This window comes from Gobio gobio (assembly GCF_949357685.1).
Source record: "Gobio gobio genome assembly, chromosome: 13".
NCBI lineage: Eukaryota > Metazoa > Chordata > Actinopteri > Cypriniformes > Gobionidae > Gobio > Gobio gobio.
The window spans coordinates 13,656,519-13,677,842 of NC_137106.1; the positions used below are offsets into that span (position 1 = coordinate 13,656,519).

At 38.2% G+C, this 21,324-nt stretch overlaps 1 protein-coding gene across 4 annotated transcripts in view; it reads left to right on the plus strand.

Moving 5' to 3' along the window:
- The window catches only part of rps6ka1 (ribosomal protein S6 kinase a, polypeptide 1), a 129,526-nt gene extending 109,112 nt beyond the window's left edge, over positions 1–20,414 (plus strand). For all 4 annotated transcript variants that reach the window (XM_079833856.1, XM_079833857.1, XM_079833858.1 and 1 more), the window contains 18 exons: positions 286–366; positions 1,681–1,760; positions 1,841–1,947; positions 3,775–3,812; positions 3,899–4,041; positions 4,148–4,218; positions 5,894–5,982; positions 6,185–6,249; positions 6,343–6,445; positions 7,123–7,253; positions 9,508–9,633; positions 9,944–10,033; positions 11,713–11,871; positions 13,564–13,725; positions 14,693–14,769; positions 14,887–15,004; positions 15,093–15,230; positions 19,074–20,414. In XM_079833856.1, coding sequence (XP_079689982.1) covers positions 286–366; positions 1,681–1,760; positions 1,841–1,947; positions 3,775–3,812; positions 3,899–4,041; positions 4,148–4,218; positions 5,894–5,982; positions 6,185–6,249; positions 6,343–6,445; positions 7,123–7,253; positions 9,508–9,633; positions 9,944–10,033; positions 11,713–11,871; positions 13,564–13,725; positions 14,693–14,769; positions 14,887–15,004; positions 15,093–15,230; positions 19,074–19,196 — 1,901 coding nt within the window. In that variant the 3' untranslated portion in view covers positions 19,197–20,414. The remainder of the gene's footprint in view (positions 1–285; positions 367–1,680; positions 1,761–1,840; positions 1,948–3,774; positions 3,813–3,898; positions 4,042–4,147; positions 4,219–5,893; positions 5,983–6,184; positions 6,250–6,342; positions 6,446–7,122; positions 7,254–9,507; positions 9,634–9,943; positions 10,034–11,712; positions 11,872–13,563; positions 13,726–14,692; positions 14,770–14,886; positions 15,005–15,092; positions 15,231–19,073) is intronic.
- The last annotated feature ends 910 nt before the right edge of the window (positions 20,415–21,324 follow it).

A 21,324-nucleotide genomic window follows, 5' to 3' on the forward strand; every position in this document is an offset into this window, starting at 1 on the left:
TAACATCACTTCCTACCAACAAACGCTATCTGATGAAACTTCTGCTTTAGACATCCGTTCAGCTGAATCTTTGATTCATTAGTCATGAAATGTTTTCATGCTTGGCTGCATTATTGCATTCTTGAATATATGAATTGGATAGTTGTGATTTGCTTAGTTGTTTTACAGATATGTGCCCAATATTACAATCCATGAAGTAAAATTAATCAAAGCCTGACTTTATGTTGACTGTGGCCATACTGTATATTTGATCTCAAAACTCATGTGAAATTGTTCTCGTCACAGTGAGGGATCGTGTGAGGACTAAAATGGAGAGAGACATCCTGGCAGACGTCAACCATCCATTTGTGGTTAAACTCCATTATGGTGAGTTAGTGTGATGTCTGTTTTATGGTACATTGTAATATTTTGTCATGCCATTTCCCATTCTTTAAAGGAGTAGTTTATCTAGAAATTAAAATGATATACTTTTTTTTTCACTGTCATGTCATTCCAAATCCATATGACTCCATGGAACGCAAAAGGAGAGATACTGAGGACTGAACTAGTCCCTTCTTTCCCATGTAATTTAAATGCAGAAGCACCATTAAGGTATTCCAAAAGCAGCCCATTCAAAGACTCTAGAAGTAACACTATAGCTTTGTGTGGCGAACACAACAAAATGTAAACCTTGCCATCCACCCTTACTCTCCTTGACAAGTTAACGAAAGTAGTAGTAAAGTCCGATTGAGTTGGATCAGGGTTTGTTGATGGATGCACAGTTGTTAATGCTGATGGTGAGGTGAAGTCTCATAATGTACCTCAATCTGAGTAGCATCACAGAGAAACGTCCTGCTCAAGGTTCGGGTTGCATAACTAGTTCTTCCGATGTTTCATCATCGGTTCGGACTCGCGCTGGGATTGGTGTAAAATCCACGTTATCGTTACTGTCTTTACAGTGTGTACAATCGCTGAGCTTTAGGAAACCTCTGGACAGAGCTGAAGTTCAGTTATGGTAATGGCATTGAGCTTCTGAAATACGCGCTGTACGCGGTAGACCAATCACAAACGACTGGGCCATCTGACCAATCAGAGCAGAGTAGGCTCGTGGAAAGGAGGGATTTACAGGGACTGATTCATCCATCGAGTCGTTTGAGAATCATTGAATATTGTGAAAATTGATTGTGAATATTGCCAAAACTAAATTAGGAAACTTTAAAATAGCATAATAGGGGCACTTTAATGACACGATGATGAGTAAATTATGATAAGATTTTCATTTTTGGATGAACTGTCCCTTTAAATGTCACAAAAGGCATTTTGAGTGGAAGTGGAAATCAGAATACAGATTGTTGGTAAATTGTTGCTCTGCATGTGATTTTTTTTATAAAGCAGGAATTATTCAATTAAATTCAGTGTTCCTGAATGATTCTGGTCCTCCAATTAATGTGAAGAGTAAAGTTGTTGTTGTTTGTTTTTTTTACAGTTCAAAGTCCATGTTTGCAGGGTCATTACATTCATATCGAGTAATTTAACGTTTGTAGTCATGCAATTTACCTGCTTGATGAAGGCCTTATATTATACAGGAAGCTGTGGGAGCTTATCATTAATGACTAATAGATCAGATAAACTTCATTGTTAATACACTGGTCATAAGTGCACTCTCTCTGTGTGTGTGTGTGTGCGTGCGTGTGTGTTCAGCCTTTCAGACCGAGGGCAAACTCTATCTGATTCTGGACTTCCTAAGAGGGGGCGATCTATTCACCAGGCTGTCAAAAGAGGTATATAATACTCATAACAATGAGCACAATATCTTCTCCTTTTTCTCCTTTGATATGCACTCAATCTCTTTGGTGTTCAGGTGATGTTCACAGAAGAAGATGTGAAGTTTTATCTGGCTGAGCTGGCACTGGGTCTAGATCACCTACACGGTCTCGGCATTATCTACAGAGATCTCAAACCTGAGAAGTACTAAACACACATTCAACATAAACTCATTGAGGACATACTTGACCTTACACATGTACACCCAATGAATTCTGCAACTTGTACTGGATAAAGGCCGTAACGTCACCAAGAAATTATATTGTTGGAATCACTGTCAGAAAGTTTTTTTTTCCAGCTGATGAACGATAAAAACATAGCCAATCAGAATCCTTTTAACTTAAAAATAAAAAAAACTTGAGCTTTTAAAGCGGCAGACAACAAAACTGCAGCATGCGCTTAGAACAGGGTTGTCCAAACTTTTTTTAAAGGGGGGGTATATACATTTTTTATATACATTTTTTAAATGTATATATATATATATATATATATATATATATGTATATAAAGAACTCTATTCTTATCTAAATTTAATAAGTGCTCTAATTAGGTAAAACCAATACTTTTCGTACTTGGTATTTATGTCTTTTTCCAGTTTTATTTTTTATATACATTTTTTAAATGTATATATATATATATATAAAAATACATCGTATTTAAAAATACATCGTAATACGTAAATACATCTTGCTTTAAGAATGTTTAGATATATTTAGACTAGAAACAAGACAAAAATACTAAATGACAGCATTGTTTTTCAGTGCACACAAGGCAAAAAGTAAAAAAAAAATGATATCTTTCTATATCTAGAATGGCTTTAAGATATTTAGTCTATAAACATATAAATACAAATGCACAAAACTGCAAGTTTATGACAAAAATAGTCTGCAATTTGGCCTTTATTACTCATTTAATACCTGTCTACATTACAAACTAAATAAAATTAGATATTAACCTACATTTCTGACAAATTACCACGGTTACAGGTGTTACCACAGTGAATCCATGATAAATGTTGGCGAATTGTTGTTTGAAAAGTATTTTAACTGAATCGGCTCAGCTGATTTGCTCGTTAGTGTTGTTGATGAAGTCAGTGCTGTTTAACTGGCTTTAAATTAAATCAAATCACAGAGAGATTGGCAGCTCGTACCGGAGACTTCTGCGCCGAACTCGAATGCTTCTCACGGCTGTTTAGTGGCCGCGTGATCGAGACTCTAAGCAGGTAAACACATTTGTTTAGAGTCAGAGCTCGCGAGTTGCGCAGAGCACAAGCAGCGCTGTTTCGTTCCGCTTTGGGCGCTGTTTCCCTGGCCTAAAGTCTAGTTCTGCCACCTTGCGTTGACATCGTGAAACTGCACGACTTGTAAATTATCCGTGGCGGGTCACATATAATATATTTTAATAGACACGCAGCGGGCCGTCGGACTTTGGACACCCGTGGCTTAGAATAAACAGAACAAGCCTTTATAGTTATCATTCTTAGTGTGAATGGGCCTTAAAAGAACACGCCACTCTTTTTTTTAAAAATAGGCTAATTTTCCAACTCCCCTAGAGTTTTACCGTTTTCGAATCCATTCAGCCGATCTCCGGGTCTGGCGGTAGCACTTTTAGCATAGCTTAGCATAGATCATTGAATCTGATTAGACCGTTAGCATCTCGCTAAAAAAAAATGACCAAAGATTTTCAATATTTTTCCTATTTAAAACTTGACTCTTCTGTAGTTACATCGTGTACTAAGACCGATGGAAAATGAAAAGTTTCCATTTTCTAGGCCGTTTCGAAAACAGTAAAACTCAACTGTTAACTCTAGGGGAGTTGGAAAATGAGCATATTTAAAAAAATAGTGGAGTGTTCCTTTAAGACCTCAGTTACGGTCGAGTATGAGTGTGATATAGTTTAGAACGTTTCAACGTGATTTTAACCTGACTGACTGTAAATTGCATAAATATATTTCTATGTTCTTTTTTCTAGCATCCTCCTAGATGAAGAGGGCCATATCAAACTCACAGGTACAATAAAAGCACTGTGGTTTACCAAAGGATAAAGATTAAATGTTTTGTTTAATTGGTGTAATTGGTCTTGTTATTTCTCTCAGATTTTGGACTGTGTAAGGAAGCTATCGACAATGAGAAGAAGGCTTACTCCTTCTGTGGGACGGTGGAGTACATGGCTCCAGAGGTGGTTAACCGGCAGGGACACACCCACAGCGCTGACTGGTGGTCATATGGGGTACTGATGGTACGTCCAGATTCACGTAGAAATAAAGAGAACCTGCTTTATGTCACTTGCATTTTGTCTGATTTATTTGTTTTTAATGGTTGCTTTCTGTTTCTCTTTCGTACAGTTTGAAATGCTTACCGGGTCACTGCCATTCCAGGGAAAAGACAGAAAAGAAACGATGAATCTCATCCTGAAGTGAGAATCCATTGAGTTTTGAGCTTTTTTATAGAATTAAAGCCTAGTCTTAAAATAAATAATACTGTGAAATTGTTATTTTAAATGAAGCATTTAGGATAAATGTGTTTTTTTTTTTGTTCTGGGAAATAGTCTTCGGTTAATCAGACACTTTCCATGTCAAGCTAGTAAGCTGTTAAGAGAAAACCAATGTATGCTGTTATACAACAATTGCTCTGTGTTATGTAGGGCTGCTCAATTATGGCAAAAATCATAATCACGATTATTGTGGTCAATATTGAAATCACAATTATTTAACACTATTATTGGTGGGTGATATGATTAAAGTCTTATTTCATGATTGAGTCATTTTAAATATCGGTGAAATTTCACAATTATCGATACTTCTGCAAAAACTAATACTAATTAATGTAAGTAAAATGTCCTCAAAACAGTTACAGAAGACAAGTAACGAGTCCGCAAAAAAATAAGATCAAAGAAACGAATTACTGTACAAACAAAACCAACAAAAAATACAACAGAACATAAATACAAATGAAATAAACAGTGCTTTAGGTTTTTCAGGAAGATATACTAACAGTGGTATTCAGATAAGTAATAGCCTACCACATAAATTGAATCAAGCGATCAAATGTAAAATAACACTGCTGTATACATTAAATATATACTAATCCTTAAAGTCTTTTGTTGTTTGATTAACATTAATGACTGCAGCAGATTTATTAGGGTGCTGTTACTTTAAGAGCTGCACTGATCCAATATATTGTTACACGCGTGTTTCACACCCGCTTTCTCAAATGTTTACATTCACTTAAGACATAACCAACTATGTTTATGAAGATACTTACCAAAACAGCATTTCAACATATTTGTGTGTAGGCTATTTTACGTTTTAGGTGCGTATCTGAAGCCCACTTTGCGTACGAACGTTCCGCCCCCGTCTTGGAGCATGCGCATTGGAAGCCGCCCAGGGAACATTGTCTCTTTCGTGGCTTAATGCCGCTTTTAATAAACACTGTTTAATATCAAGTAAGTTTAGCAACAGTAGACTGCAATTTACTACACTCACTTATTTGTCTGATTTGGTTGTTTACACCAAAGGCTTAGGGAGGAACAAAAGCGCACCGCTGTGAAGGAAAGGATGGTGCACTGGGCGGAATGCAGCACAATAATCATTTTACGTCGATTGCCTTTTTTTCATAATTGAAAAATCTATTACGATTAATTGCACAGCTCTGTATTGTTGATTTTGCCTACACTAAATGAACTTTTATTCAGCAAGGATGCATGAAATTTATCAAAAGTGGCAGTAAAGATAATTACAATTTTACATTTTTATTTAAAAAAAAAAAAACTTTCTATTTATCAAATAACTGTTGTATAGTAAATAATAGTAAGATATGTTTCTTGAGAATCAAATCAGCATATTAGAATGATTTCTGAAGGATTATGTTACACTAATGTCAAATGAAAATTCAGCTTTCCCATCACAGAAATAAATCCTAATTTAAAATATATTAAAACAAAAAGCAAAAAATAATATTTCACAATATTACTGTTTTAATTATATTCTTGATCAAATAAATGCAGCCATGCTGCAACTTTTGAATGGTAGTGTACCTGTATATGTTGTGAGTTGTCTGAGTCGTGATCGTGGGTTCGGTTATCTCTTTAGAGCAAGGCTGGGGATGCCTCAGTTCCTGAGCGCTGAAGCTCAGAGTTTACTGAGAGCTCTCTTCAAGAGGAACCCCACTAACAGACTGGGTAACGTATACACATTCCGATGTTTTATATATTCTTTGTGATTTATTGTAACCTCTCAAACAGCATTAATAGCATGTTAATCTTGTGAATGGCTTCCTTTTAAAATTAAGCCAGTTGTATTGATGGATTTGACATTAAAGTAATTTCAATGTGGTATATTTTCATAGTAAGGAGTGTTTTATTATACTTGAACTGTTACCAGGATCTGGATCAGATGGAGCAGAAGAAATCAAACGGCATTCATTCTACGTGACAATTGATTGGAATGTAAGATCGTACTTCAAATTACTGCAAATCAGACTCGTCCTCCCCACCAGTTAAAGCTGAATGCAACAACAAAAAATGTATAATCATTTCCAGAAACTCTTCAGGCGAGAGATAAAACCCCCATTCAAGCCAGCAGTGGCCAGACCTGACGACACCTTTTACTTTGACTCGGAGTTCACTTCTCGAACCCCTAAAGGTGAGAGGTCATATCTATGATCTGTGAACAGTCTCATTAGGTCTTTTTTTTGGCCATGGCGAGATTAAACTGACATTTAAAACAAACTATAGGGGAATATAAAGGGATAGCTCATCTTGAGGATAGTTTACTTCTGTGAAAAACAAAAGGAGGAGTTTAGAAAAATGATTGGCATAAAGTTGCTCTTTTACATAATACATGTGGATGGAAACCAGGGACTGTGAAACTCCAAAAATGACAAAAAAAATATCATACTGTAGCTATTCTATTGAATCTGTACAGTAGCTCTGCGTATGGGACGGCCAAAATTTTAAATAATTATTCACAAAAAGACTAGCAAGATTTTTTATACAGTAAAAAATAAGTTTGAAAGCTCCCCATTCACTTTCATTTTATGAAAAAGAGCAGAATGAAGATTCTTACACAGAAGAAACAAATGTATCTTTGGATGACATAACTGTTTTCCTGTTTGGGTGAACTATCCCTTTAATAGTTTCCATGGTCTTTTCATGAATAAGCTAGTCATAGAACTGTCTGTGTTTTCTTCCTGATCTTCAAGCTGCGCTCACTCACTACAGTAGATTTGGAGCTTTGGGCGTATTTTTCAAATGTCATCAGCAGCTAAAATGAAATGGGAGTGTGAGCTTCATGGTTTCTCTGCTCTTGGCCGTTCTCAGATTCCCCAGGCGTTCCTCCCAGCGCTGGTGCTCATCAGCTCTTCCGGGGCTTCAGCTTTGTTGCCACAGCGATGCTAGAGGAGGAAGGCAAAGAGGAGCCCTCTCAACCCCCACCACACCCTGTGGTACAGGTAAAACAACTCATTGTGATACTTCCCTTCAGCTTTTAGATGCTGCATGACTATATTAACGGGTTGGATCTTAATCTGTGGTATACTTTGAATAAGACTAACGGCGTACCACAGGGATCGGTCCTTAGGCCATTATTATTTATATTAACAATATTTGGGATTAATATCATACATTTATATTTTCATTTATATGCTGACGATATGGCGATTTACTCCTCTGCGTCAACGCTGGTTCAGGTGCTGAGCCATCTTCAATTTGATTTTAATGCAGTTCAGCATGCATTGAGATAAACTTATGTTTTCAAATAGAAAGTCTGCACTCTCAAACTCATGCTCAATTACAACTCTTCAAGGTTCGATAATTGAAATAGTTTCTCAATATAAATATCTGGGATTTTTAATTGATGATTCCCTGGCTTTTGGGCCTTATGTTCAGCAGCTTTTTTCTTTAGAGTTAATTCCTGTCTTACTTTTGATGCAAGGAAGAGATCGGTAGCTGCTACTTTTCTGTCAGAGTTGGATTATTGTGAAAGTCTTAATGCAGGCGCCTAAGCATTGTTTATAGGTATTGGATTCTGTGTATCATGGAGGTTTATTTCTAATTCAAAAGCTCTTACCCATCATTGTTTACTGTACTCTCGGGTTTGATGGCCTGCATTGTCATCCCGTAGACTCGAGCACTGGTACACATTTATGTATACAATTATTTTGGGTTTCTTCCCTCTTACTTACTATTAGCAGCATATTATTCAAAACAGTGTAAAGAATTATGGTCTTAGTTCACAAGTTTATCTTTTAATCATCCCGAAAGTCTGTATGATTGGAACCAGTTACAGTATCTTAAAGAACTTGGTCTCGTATTTACTTGATTTTAATTGTTTTGAGTGATTTGTGTACATTTTTGTACATGTAAATCAATGTATTTGTTGTTTTTATGTTTAACTAAGTTTGCTGCCTGTCTTAGCCAGGACCCTCTTTTAAAAGATTTTAAATCTCCTGGAGTTTTATTTCCTGGTTAAATGAAGGTTAAATAAAAATGCTGTCAATTAGCACAGAAAATAATTATGCTGTTTTTGTGCCAAGTTACAAGTCGGCAACTTTTATGTGATGCTCATAAAGATATCAGAAAAGATATGTGTGACATTAATATCTGCAAGGACTGTTTAAGGGGCATTCACTTATATCACTATTAAATCACTTGAGGTTAGACCCACCGCTTGATTTTACCTCAGAACCATGTCTTTAACCGTAGTCATCCTATGATTTAGGATTTAAGTGAATTTATCTGACCACTAGGAAGCAGTATTTCTACCTTTTTCACTTTCATTTACTGGATAAAAGAATGAGTGTAATACAGTTCAATGGAGATGATACAGTGGTTAAATGTTAATGAAGGATACGACTTGTGGAAAAGGATTTCTGTAATCATAAGTGCATTGTAGTAGTTCTTGTAAAAAACAAATGACTTTACTCCATTTTAGTGATATTCTGTGTTATCCAGCATAATCTGTACTGAGTTTGAAATAATAATGAGTCTGTAGTGTTTGTGTCTATGTGTAAAATAACTACTGTGCGTGCGTGTGTTCATGTTTTTCTATCCTGGTGGATAGACTGACTCGTGGGGACTCGTGTCAATGTGGGGACCTAAATTGAGGTCCTCATGAGGAAACAAGCTTATAAATCAGTTTTATTTTTGAAAATGTAAAAATGCAGAAAGTTTTGTGTGATGGGTAGGTTTAGGGGTAGGGTTAGTGTAAGGGGAGAGAATATATACAGTTTGCACCGTCTAAAAACCATTACATTGATTGAGAGTCCCCACAAAGATAGTAAACCGTGTGTGTGTGTGTGTGTGTGTGGACTGGTAATCATCACGACAAAATGTCCCCACAAAGATAGCAATATCCGAAATCCTCATCCTTGTGGGGACATTTTTAGGTCCCCATGAGGAAAACATCTTATAAATCAGACTAAGTGATGTTTTTTGAAAATGTAAGATTGCAGAATGTCTCCTGTGAGGGTTAGGTTTAGGGGCAGGGGCAGTGTAGGGGGATAGAATATACGGTATGTACGGTATAAAAACCATTACGCCTATGGAAAGTCCCCATAAAAGATGAAAACCAAACGTGTGTGTGTGTGTGTGTGTGTGTGTGTGTGTGTGTGTGTGTGTGTGTGTGTGTGTGTGTGTGTGTGTGTGTACACATCTGTGTTGCTGTTCTAATATTCTATTCTCCGTTGTGTACCTGTCTCCAAGCAGCAGCTTCACGGTAAGAACATCTTGTTCAGTGACGGTTACGTGCTGAAAGAGGACATTGGCATGGGCTCTTTCTCTGTCTGCAAACGCTGCATACACAAAGCAACCAACACAGAGTACGCAGTGAAGGTTAGAGACTCACTCCCTCAAATTGTCTTAATATTTTACTCAAGTCAAACAAGTGTCTATGAATGAAAATGTTTTTCTTTGATCTGTGACTTTTGAGGATACTGCCTTCAGTAAATAATTAATCTAAAACGCTGCATTTCAGATAATATAAATCTATATTTTTTCATTTAAATAAAATACATTTGCCCTTGAATGCTCTTTTAACAAAATGTCATAATTAAAAAGATGAAGGTTATGTTCACTAAAAGGGCTTTTAGATACGTGTGGTCCTCGGGTGACTAATACATAATTTACTGTATAATGCTGATAGGTGATTGATAAAACAAACACCGACCCATCCGAAGAGATTGAGATCCTGCTCAGATACGGCCAGCACCCCAACATCATCACTCTCAAGGATGTAAGTACAACAACTTAAACAATTCACAATAAACTAGTGCTGTCAATCGATTAAAAAAATCGGTCACGTAATTGTGTCTGTAATTGGTCACGATTAATCGCAATGAAAAACAGTGGAGTTTTTATATTGTAATAATTTCAGTTACTCTCCAAATTAATGTGGAAACAACTTAAAGACAGTATTTCTTAAATATTTGTAATAGCATCTTTTTATGAATGAAGGCCATTATCACTTAGCCTGACGTTGTCATACTCAATTCTAGTAAGAATATGAGTCTGATACTGCTCCGTTGGGCTGTGATTATGGGGCGTGTTTCAACCGAACCAGGAAAGACCTCAATTGGATAGACCTACAACCAATCAGAGCAACGGAGTGACGCATAACGTTAGTTGTCAAATGTCAACAGAACTCAAATGCACACAGTGTTGCCAAGTCCGCGGTTTTCCCGCGGGCTGTTTTTCCATGTCCGCGGGTTGAAGCAACCACAATTATGTGATATTTAGACCCAGGAATGCACATTTTAGCAGACAACCCTGCCAAAATAACATAGATTTTACCCCCCAAACACCATTTTTTCCGGAGCTTCTGTTTGGGTATAATTGCTCCACAACAGATCAAGTCCAGACCGAACTTCCCGACGTCAAATGTTGTGGGCAGGGCTAAGTTCGCTTGGCATCCAGGCTAATTATCAATGATACTAATACAGCTATTGATGTCTCTATGAAACTGATTTTTGTAAACATTAAAGGGTTAGTTCACCCAAAACTGAAAATTCGGTCATTAATTACTTGTTACTTAAATTACTTACTAAAGACCTCATCTTCATCTTCGGAACACAAATGAAGATATTTTAGTTGAAATCTGATGGCTCTGAAAGGCCTCCATTGGCACAATGCACGGTTCACTCTCAAGACCCTTAAAAGGTACTAAAGACGTCGTTACAAAGTCCATCTCACTACAGTGGTTCTAAAATAACTTTATGGAGTGACGAGAATAGTTTTTGTGCGCAAAAAAACCCTAAATAACGACTTATATAGTGATGACGATTTCAAAACACGGCATCATGAAGCTTCGAAGCGTTATGAATCAGTGAGTCGAATCATGATTCGGATCGCATGTCAAACCGTCAAACTGCTGAAATCGTGTGACTTTGGCGATCCAAACGGCTGAATCGACTCGCTGATTCATAACACTTCGAAGCTTCATGATGCCGTGTTTTGAAATCGTCATCACTATATAAGTCGTTATTTAGGGTTTTTTTGCGCACAAAAACTATTCTCGTCACTCCATAAAGTTATTGTAGAACCACTGTAGTGAGATGGACTTTGTAACGACGTCTTTAGTACCTTTTAAGGGTATTGAGAGTGTACCGTGCATTGTGCCAATGGAGGCCTTTCAGAGCCATCAGATTTCAACTAAAATATCTTCATTTGTGTTCCGAAGATGAACGGAGGTCTTACGGGTGTCGAACAACATGAGGGTAAGTAATTAATGACAGAATTTTCATTTTTGGGTGAATTAACTCTTTAATGATAGCATTCAAAACAAATCATTAACAGCACTACAATTAACTAGTCTGCAGGAATCATCTTCATTTTAAAATGTATACATATGCACAATACAGAGAGCGAAACATACTACCACGCCATATTTAATGAAATAAAACTGTTGTATTGCAGGTCTATGATAATGGGAAGCAGGTGTACCTGGTCACTGAGCTGATGCGAGGAGGTGAGCTGCTGGACAGAATCCTCAAGCAGAAGTTTTTCTCTGAGAGAGAGGCTAGTGCTGTGCTGCACACTATCACAAAAACCGTGGAATACCTGCACTCTCAAGGGGTGAGAAAACATGCATGGACGAACACAATCACACTTGTAGATAAAAACTTGCCCCTAAAACAGAAATCTGTCATTTATGATTCCCAGCTTGAGACAGAGCCTAGTTTCTCCCTTCCTCTTTAAGAGTGTTCCCCAAGGCTCTTCCTTAGGCCCTCTTCTGTTCTACTCCTCTCCTCTGTTTTCAACATTTAATGTGATTCAATAGTTTTTATGTTGATGTCTTTCCCAAAAGAACCACAATAGATAGGGTTATGTATAATAGGGTTCTTTATTATATTATACTGTAGCTTTTTAAAGCATGCATTATAGCTGCGAATGAGAGAGAAAAAATGGACTAAATCAATTCCGTTAAACCACTCTTCCTTAAAGTCTTACCCCCAATCTAATATAAATTGGGGCAATTGTAACACAACATTTATTTTATCACAGTATTTCATATAATATAGACTTTTTATTTAAACACATTTCCAATTACTTCAAGGTGTCCTCTTATTTAAAGGTGTACTGTGTAAATTTTAGCGGCATCTAGTGGTGAGGTTGCGAATTGCAACTGCCCACCGCTCACCCCTCCCTTTCGAAACACATAGAGAAGCTACAGTGGCCGGCACAGGACAAAAATGTCATCGTCTGAGACAGCAGAGAGTAGCTAGTTCTCTGTAGAGCAGTTTGTCCGTTTAGGTCTACTTTAGAAACATGGCGGCGCAAAATGGTGACTTCCCTGTAAGGGGACCCATGTAGATAGAAAGGGCTCATTCTAAGGTAATAAAAACATAACGGTTCATTATTTAAGGTCTTTATACACCACTGAAAATATAGTTATGTATATTATATTGCATTTCAGTCAATAGATCCTCATAAATATTACACATTGCACCTTTAAGATATAATGGGTTAATAAACGTTATATTTCAAGTGATACAATTAACCAATTACAGAGCAAGTGTAACACTCAACTTGAAATTTGATATTATAATGTAGTCTTTTTCATAACTATTATATTATTAAAAGGGTGGTTGCATGTGATTTCACTTTTTAAACTTTAGTTAGTGTGTAATGTTGCTGCTTGAGCATAAACAGTATCTGCAAAGTTACAGTGCTGAAAGTTCAATGCAAACGGAGATATTGTCTTTTAAAGTTATGGCAGTTTATTGCCTACAAAAACGGCCGGTTTGGACTACAACAAGCTTCTTCCAAGCTTGGTGTTATAATCAGTTATGGCCTGATTGGTTGGTGATATCATAAACCTTTGCTATTAACATAAACACCCTCCCCGCGAACACGCAGCAAAGTGGGCGAGGCCAAGTCGCAGTCATTACGAAAGAGGGAGAGCTGTTGCAGAACTACAAACTACATTTGGCCATCTAACCAATCTAAGACCATTGCGTTTTTTTCGGAGGGATGGGCTTCATAGAAGCAGGAAGCATACGAGCCGTTCAAAGGACAGTGGAGACAGCGGTGTGGAATAAAGGTAAAATATAAGAAAAATACGGCGTTTAAAAAAAAAAGAAGTATTAAGACATGTTATACTGCGCCCCATAAACACAACCAAGCCTAGAAAAAAAACACGGAACCACCCCTTTAATGGTACAGTTCATATTTGGTGCTTATAAATGCGTTTTGCACCTAAAGATTGCAGGTAGATGAGTTATGCAGGAAAATGCATGGTATTTGATCCCCTGTGTTTTCCTACAGGTTGTGCACAGAGACCTGAAGCCCAGTAATATTCTGTATGTCGATGAGTCTGGAAATCCAGAATCTCTGCGCATCTGTGATTTTGGTTTTGCCAAGCAGCTAAGGGCAGACAACGGTCTCCTCATGACACCGTGCTATACTGCCAACTTTGTAGCACCTGAGGTGAGTGGTAGTTATCACAACAGAATGCTGTTTGGACCAATAAACAGTTTCCTTTAATCTTTGAAATCTCACACACCTACTCCTAAAGCAGTGGTTCCCAAACTTTTTCTGCCGGACCCCCTTTTGTAGAGAAAAATATTTTCAAACAGATTGAACATCAGTGGGTTCTATTTGATTTTGTCAATACGGAAGTGACTTAAACTGCATCGACTGGCCGCTAGAGACAGGCTCCAAAAGGGAGCAGAATCTCATTGAGCCCCATGTTAAAATGCCCAACTTTACAGCAGAAAGACATGTTTACAGCCTGGTACAAAAAGTGATTTTGGTCTATATAGCTAATTTTGTCCTTCATGACAACTGTGAGGGGGGTGATTTTTGTTTTTAACTCATCCGTTTGAATTATATTAAGCCTTAAAGTTCTGCATAATTGTGTGGCCACTTTGAGTGATAGATTTCGGTGGATTGCTGTTTGTCTACTGTCTGTTAAAGGTCCCATGGCATGGATTTTTTTATTATTTTATAAGGTTTCCTGAGGTGTACTTATATTGTTAGTATGGTTTTTACATTAAAAAATGTCAGAATTTAGAAATAAAAGGCATTTTTTCAATACTGATATTAGCCCTCTGGCTTGAATGCTCTTTTTCAAGGGGTGTGTCTGCTGTGAGACTTGTGAAAATGCCCACTGTACACTATCCCTAAGCCTTGCCCCCCAGTTTTGAACCACTGTCCTAAGGGAATAAAGAGCCCTCACAGGCCATGCCCTGCAAACTGCCAATCACCTCCCTTTACTACTTTAGTCTGCCCATTGTTTTGAACTTTAGTGTTACTGAAAAACATTAAATTGAACTATGTGGTCTTCTCTACAGGAATTATTAGTAGTAAAGGGCAGTTTTTACGCTGCAATGTCTTCATGATGTAGAGTTTATTATTTCTCTCAAAAACTGTTCTGATATTGTTTGTGTTGCAGGTACTGAAGAGACAGGGCTATGACGAGGGCTGTGACATTTGGAGTCTTGGAGTATTACTTTACACTATGCTTGCTGGGTAAAAACACACACACATTATCTTCCCTTATTAAAACAAATTGCACTCTCAATTTCAACACATAAAACCTGAAAACACACCCACAATCTTTTTTCCTCTGATTTTTAATCATTCCAGTTTTACGCCATTTGCCAACGGACCAGAAGACACTCCGGAAGATATTCTGAGTCGGATAGGGAGTGGCCGCTTTACTCTGACGGGAGGCAACTGGGATGCGGTGTCTGATGCTGCCAAAGTAGGCCATGACCCCACCATCATCCATACAGCCATTCAAACCTCTCTGTCAGGATTTTATTTTCTCACACACATGCTTTTCCATGCAGGACTTGGTCTCGAAGATGCTCCATGTGGACCCTCACCAGCGGCTCACAGCCATGCAGGTCCTGAAACATCCATGGATTGTTCAGAGAGACAAACTTCCCAACAGCCAGCTACAACACCAAGATGCCAAGCTTGTCAAGGTACCGCTGCCATGAGGCTCTTACACTTATAGAGTGGTGCAGTTATGACGTCACTTTGTTGGCCAATCAGCAAATTAGAATCACGCTGGTTCCCTCAAGAAAAACCTGGGATTTTCCCTAATGGCTTTTGGATTATTGTTAAAAACAAGCACAACAAAATCAACTAAAGTTTGATACTTGCATGTTTTGTTCATCAAGATAATTATCACAGATTAACTTTTTTGTATTCATTTTGAAGTTTAAATGCAGTCGCCGGAAGTATAAAGCTAAAGGTTAGGAGTGTCGAAATGAATCGTTTCTACGATGCATCCCGATGCGAGGATGATTCGGTATCGGTTCAGTAATAGGGCATAACTGATTATAATGTAGGCTACTGATTCTTTTCTGATGTCTTTTGTCACGTACGTGCTGTGTCGCGGTAGCATACAATAGCAGAGGGAGGCAGGACGCGAGTGCGTGTATAAATCCGATCTTCAATTTCTGCACTATATGCAGATTTAATGGAGTTCACGCCACCAAAAACAACAGATACGAGCTGCATTTTATTAATCAGCTAATCTAAAAATCTAAGACCGCAGAGAAATTGCGGCAACAGCACTGGTAAGATAATTCAGTTTCTTTACTTTTAAAGGGGTGGTAAACCACGATTTCACCATTCTAACTTTAGCTAACGTGTAATGTTGCTGCTTGAGCATAAACAACATCTGCAAAGTTACAACGTTCAAAGTTTAAAGCAAAGGGAGATATTTCCTTTTAAAGAAATCAGTTTCTAAGGACTACAGCAAACGGCCGCTAGGGACTACTACACATTCACCCAGGTTTTGCTGACATCACCAGGCCCAATATTTACATAAACCCCTCCTCCGGGGAATATGAAATAAGGGGGGCGAGGCAATTTTGTATCGCCGCGGGGAAGCGTTAGTAGGCTGTGTTTTTGCCGCAATGCCGAAGAAACGCTGTTATTTTCATCCGGATTGCAGGTCTGGGGTACTTGCTCTGTTCAGCCTTCCTTGGGAAGGGGGTGCGTTGCAGAGCGTTTAACATACAGCATGTTATATGCACGTGTGTTTGAGTCAGCGGGGAATCAGGCGCGCGCAGGGCTCCCTGCATCCACCGTCTTCGCGATTTCAATACCAGATTTGCACAACGTCAGCTGCGTGAAAAAAACACTGCCGGTGCGTGGATGCACGACGCGCGCGCTGCACATTTCACGGAGGACAACACAAACTTCCACAAACTTCGCGAGTTCAATACAGGATATGCACAACGGCTTGTCCTGAAAGCTGGATTTACAAACAGAAGCTGTTTACGGGCCACAACCTGTAAGTCTGATTTATTTTTCATCGATGTGTTTTCCTGTAATAGGTTGTAGCAAGGAAGTAAACAGATGACAACGCTGTTCTGCAAACCAGTCTGTTAAATCCTCATTCATACTTAACGTTATCCGACGAACATCTAACGTTACAAACACTAACGTTAAAATCTCAACAGCGAACCTGGCATTAGTGTAAATGATTCTTTGATTAGAGCTTTTATGTATTGTTTATCTTCAGGCATGCTAAACATGGTTCTGTGTGTGATTTGGCTAACTTACTAGTTAAAGCCAGTGCTTAGTGTTTGTTTTGGGTTAGTTCTTGCGACAGATATTTGGCTATAATCGTTCTAAAAATACAAAAGTTAAAGTGCCATTCAGTAGCGATCACTATAGACCCGCAGTCTTTACTCTTGAGGACTGAACAGGTTCTGCTCGATCATCTTCACTCAAATGTTCTGGGTCTGATTCAGGCGGTAAGGGGCGTGACGTTTCCGACGTGCACTGCGGTTAGCGAATCACAACACACTGGGCCAGCTGACCAATCTGAGCCCACTGCGTATTTTTGAGGGACTGGCTTCATACAACCCGGAAAGCATCAGACCGTTTTACAAGGAGGGACAGAGCAGTGTAGAATAAAGGTCAAATATATGAAAAATAAGGCAATTTTTTTTAAAACGAAGCATGAACACATGTTACAGTGCACCCCACAAACACAATCAAGCCTTCAAAAGAATGTGTTTTACCACCATTTTAATGAATTTGATTGTGTGTTGAGCGTCTGCTACCTACTTTCGTTTTTATTTGCGGTAGTTTGTGCGTTGGCTTGATGAAGAGATACTCATCTGCTCGTCTGTGGCGATGCGTGCTGCAGTAGCACTGTCATATCTGACTATAACTAGGGGTGCACCGAAATTTCGGCCGAAATGAAAAAAAAACAGCCGAAAACGTAAACCGAAAATGAATGTCACCCGCCCCTCCAATCCGTGCACAAGCACTTAGGTTTCACTCACGGTCGAGCTGTTATAACGTGTCTGCCTATCAAAGATTAAGCATGAGAACAAGAGAAGCGCTATGAGAACAAATAGAGACGTATCCAGCTGAACTACCCATTGCCAGAAGTGACAATCCCCTTGACTACTGGCGCGCAAAAACGAAGGCCGCTTTCCATTGCTTGTGCGGATTGCACGCAGGTATTTATCTGCCCCAAGCACCAGCACAGATAGTGAGACACTATTCAGTGCAGCATTTCATGTTCTTAATGAGAACCATTCTGTGATTTTTGTGTGCAGTTATTCAGATAATTGTGGACCTTTTTAAAAAACTATTTTATTTGATGGAACAAAACTTGAAGAATAATATTATTTGGTATTATTATTTATATTTATTGTAAAAACATTTTAGATTTTATGTACCGGTAACTTAATAAAAGTTTGATATATATATATATATATATATATATATATATATATATATATATATATATATATATATATATATATATATGTGTGTGTGTGTGTGTGTGTGTGTATATATATATATATATATATATGTATATGTATGTATATGTGTATCTATATATATATATATAGTGTGTATATATATATATATATATATATATATATATATATATATATATATATATGTGTGTACGTTTTTAAAGAAGCCATTTTTGGCATCAATTTCGGTTTCCGGCCAAGTGCATCCAAAATTTTTGGTTTCGGCCCAGAATTTTCATTTCGGTGCATCACTAACTATAACATGTCATATAGCCCATAACACGCTCACACATATATTTTTTTGTTAGGAGTAACATTTAACTATGTGGTTTCAACAACCAGATGCATTTAGACTTTAGTTTTGACTTTAATGAGGCCCAGACCACCTCCTGAAGTGGCTTTTAGTTTTTACTTTTGTGTATTTGTTCTTAATGCTCCTGTTGTCTTCTTTGCCCAGACTTGAGTTTTGTTTGATGTTTGATACAAGAAGCGTGTTTTCTTTGGGCAGGTAAACTTAAACGTTCAGTTCAAATATCTGACTGCTTGTATTTATTGACAAAATTGTATACATGAGGATGCAGTGCATTGTGGTATCAACTTGAATTGCATTTGACGGCATGATAATCGTAATCGAAACGAACTGAGACCAGTGTAGGTTCACACCCTTACTAAAGTTAAGCTATAAACTGATTACACCACGGTCCGCGATTTCAACTTCACCATCACTAAAGCTTCCGACAACTCTTCCAGTTTTTATCTAAAAACATTTTCCCAGAAAGTTTGAGTTAGAATAGTTTATAAGAGCACAATTATGAGCATAATGAGTCTGTGAAAAAGTCTGTATTCACCACAGACCTTATTTCAACGTTTAACCTAAACCCCATTCAAAAACCCCATTGAATTCAGGACAACGGAACCGGAAGTGCTAAAATGCTAACTCGATTCCGCATTTTGGCCTACAAAGTAATGTCATACCTGCACCATATAACATATAAATGATGGTCTGTTACTTCACCAACTCTCTCCTCACAGGGGGCGATGGCCGCCACATACTCAGCGCTGAAGAGTTCCCAACCACCCCCTGAGCTGAAGCCCATCGAGTCCTCATTCCTGGCGCAGAGACGGGTGAAAAAGCTCCCTTCCACCTCTCTGTAGAGAACGAGGAGAGGAGAAATGGAGATGTACTCCTGACTGAATGCAGTTGTGGAAAGGATGAATGGATGAAAGAACCACACTGAAGCTCTACAGACTAAAGACGGTCTCTTGAACCTGCCCATGACATCAGCACTGGAGTGAAGCTGTCAAGCGTGCTATGCAAGGCAGGTGATTGGCTGATGAAATTTGAGGGGCGTGGCCAGTGAGGGTTCCATACTCCATTAGGAGTAGGGGGGTGTGTGTGTGTTCGCGTGCGAGATTTCAAAACCGGGTAAAAGATACTGTTATAAAAAAAGATGATATTCCCAGTGCATTTATGTCTTGGTACTGTAATCCCTAAATATCAACACTGAGTTTTTTATTTTTTTTTTCTCCGTTTTTGTTTGTTTTGCTTTGTTTATTTTTTATCTCTGTAGTTTGTTCAGCTGGATTTCCGTGTTGATTTACATAAGATTTCTCTGTTCTTGGAAGCTTTTCATGGCCTTCAGCAGAAAGATAGATGTTCCAGTATAACGTGTCTCCCAGATGAACGAGTAAAGGTTAAATATAGCTTCCATAATGATCCGGTGAGCATGTTCAAACGACTATCAACCCTAAACGTAGTGGAGAATGAAAGCGCTTTCTGCATGGATTTGTACAATGCTGTCTTGTTTCTTTCTTGTTTCCCCCGACTCGGCACTTTTGCTTGGTGAACCTGTCAGCACTGGTGAAGACTGTTCAGAAAATGTCTCCTTTTGTGTTTATTAAACAAAGTAAAGAATGAAAAAGTCTGAACGTGAGATGACATCTGAAGCTTGTGGCATGGAAAAATGTTTCTCTTGTTGCTTTTTTCTGGATATTGACTGATGTGTCCTGTATTTTGCTTTTGTTGTGCGTTGTTGTTGCGTAAAGAGAAGTTGTTTTATAAAGGCACATTGAGCACAAACTGTATAAACATGACAGCTGAGAAAACGATTTAATGATTGTGTATATTTTTATCTTGTCTGTCCTATTCCTTGTTCTCCCTGCGTTCAGAAGCCCAGTGTGGTGGAACTATCGACTGTATTGTGCTCAGGCTGTTATTAGCGATGCCTTGCTAATTCATGAAGTATTGTACGCATTACCAATCAAACATGTCTTTTCAGTTTTAAGACATGCTTGCAGTATTGTTTTGCATTCCCCTTAAAGGGTTATTTCACCCAAAAATGAAAATTCTGTCATTTAGTTACTCACTTTCATGTCGTTCCCAACCCGTAAGACCTTCGTTCATTTTTGGAACACAAATGAAGATATTTTGGATGAAATCCGAGAGCTCTCCGACCCCTCCATAGACAGCAATTTAATGACCACTTTCAAGGCCCAGAAAGGTAGTAAAGATATCGTTAAAATAGTCCATGTGACTCCAGTGGTTCAACTTTACTTTTATGAAGCGTCGAGAATACTTTTTGTGCGCAAAAATAACAACTTTATTCAACAATTTCTTCACGTCTGTGTCAGTCTCCTACGCTGTTGATGTAGTAAATACAGTGCAGCGCTTCCGCCCTACGTCAGAGCTACGCCAGAACGCCGGCTTACCATTGGCCGATGCTTTTCACGTGAGCACCACGACACTTGCGTGTGATGTTGATGCAGGAGCTGGCCAACGTAAACTGTGGAGGAGACTGACACGGACATGAAGAAATTGTTGAATAAAATCATATTTTGCGCACAAAAAGTATTCTCGACACTTCATAACATTAAAGTTGAACCACTGGAGTCACATGGACTATTTAAAGATGTCTTTACTACATTTCTGAGCCTTGAAAGTGTTCATTAAATTGCTGTCTATGGAGGGGTCAGAGAGCTCTCAGATTTCATCAGAAATATCTTCATTTGTGTTCAGAAGATGAACGAAGGTCTTGCGGGTTTGGAAAGACATGAGGGTGAGAAACTAATGACAGAATTTTCATTTTTGGGTGAACTAACCCTTTAATTCAGATTTTTTGAATTAAGAATGATAAAAATCACATACAGAATCCGATTATTTGTTTTACCAGAGAAAATTGTAATTATTTACGTGCTTTCAAAACTTTCTATATTCCACAAAAGAAAAATAGGGACCAGGAATCCACTTTTACCCTATTGAAAAGAAAAGCATGGGCCTTCGTTT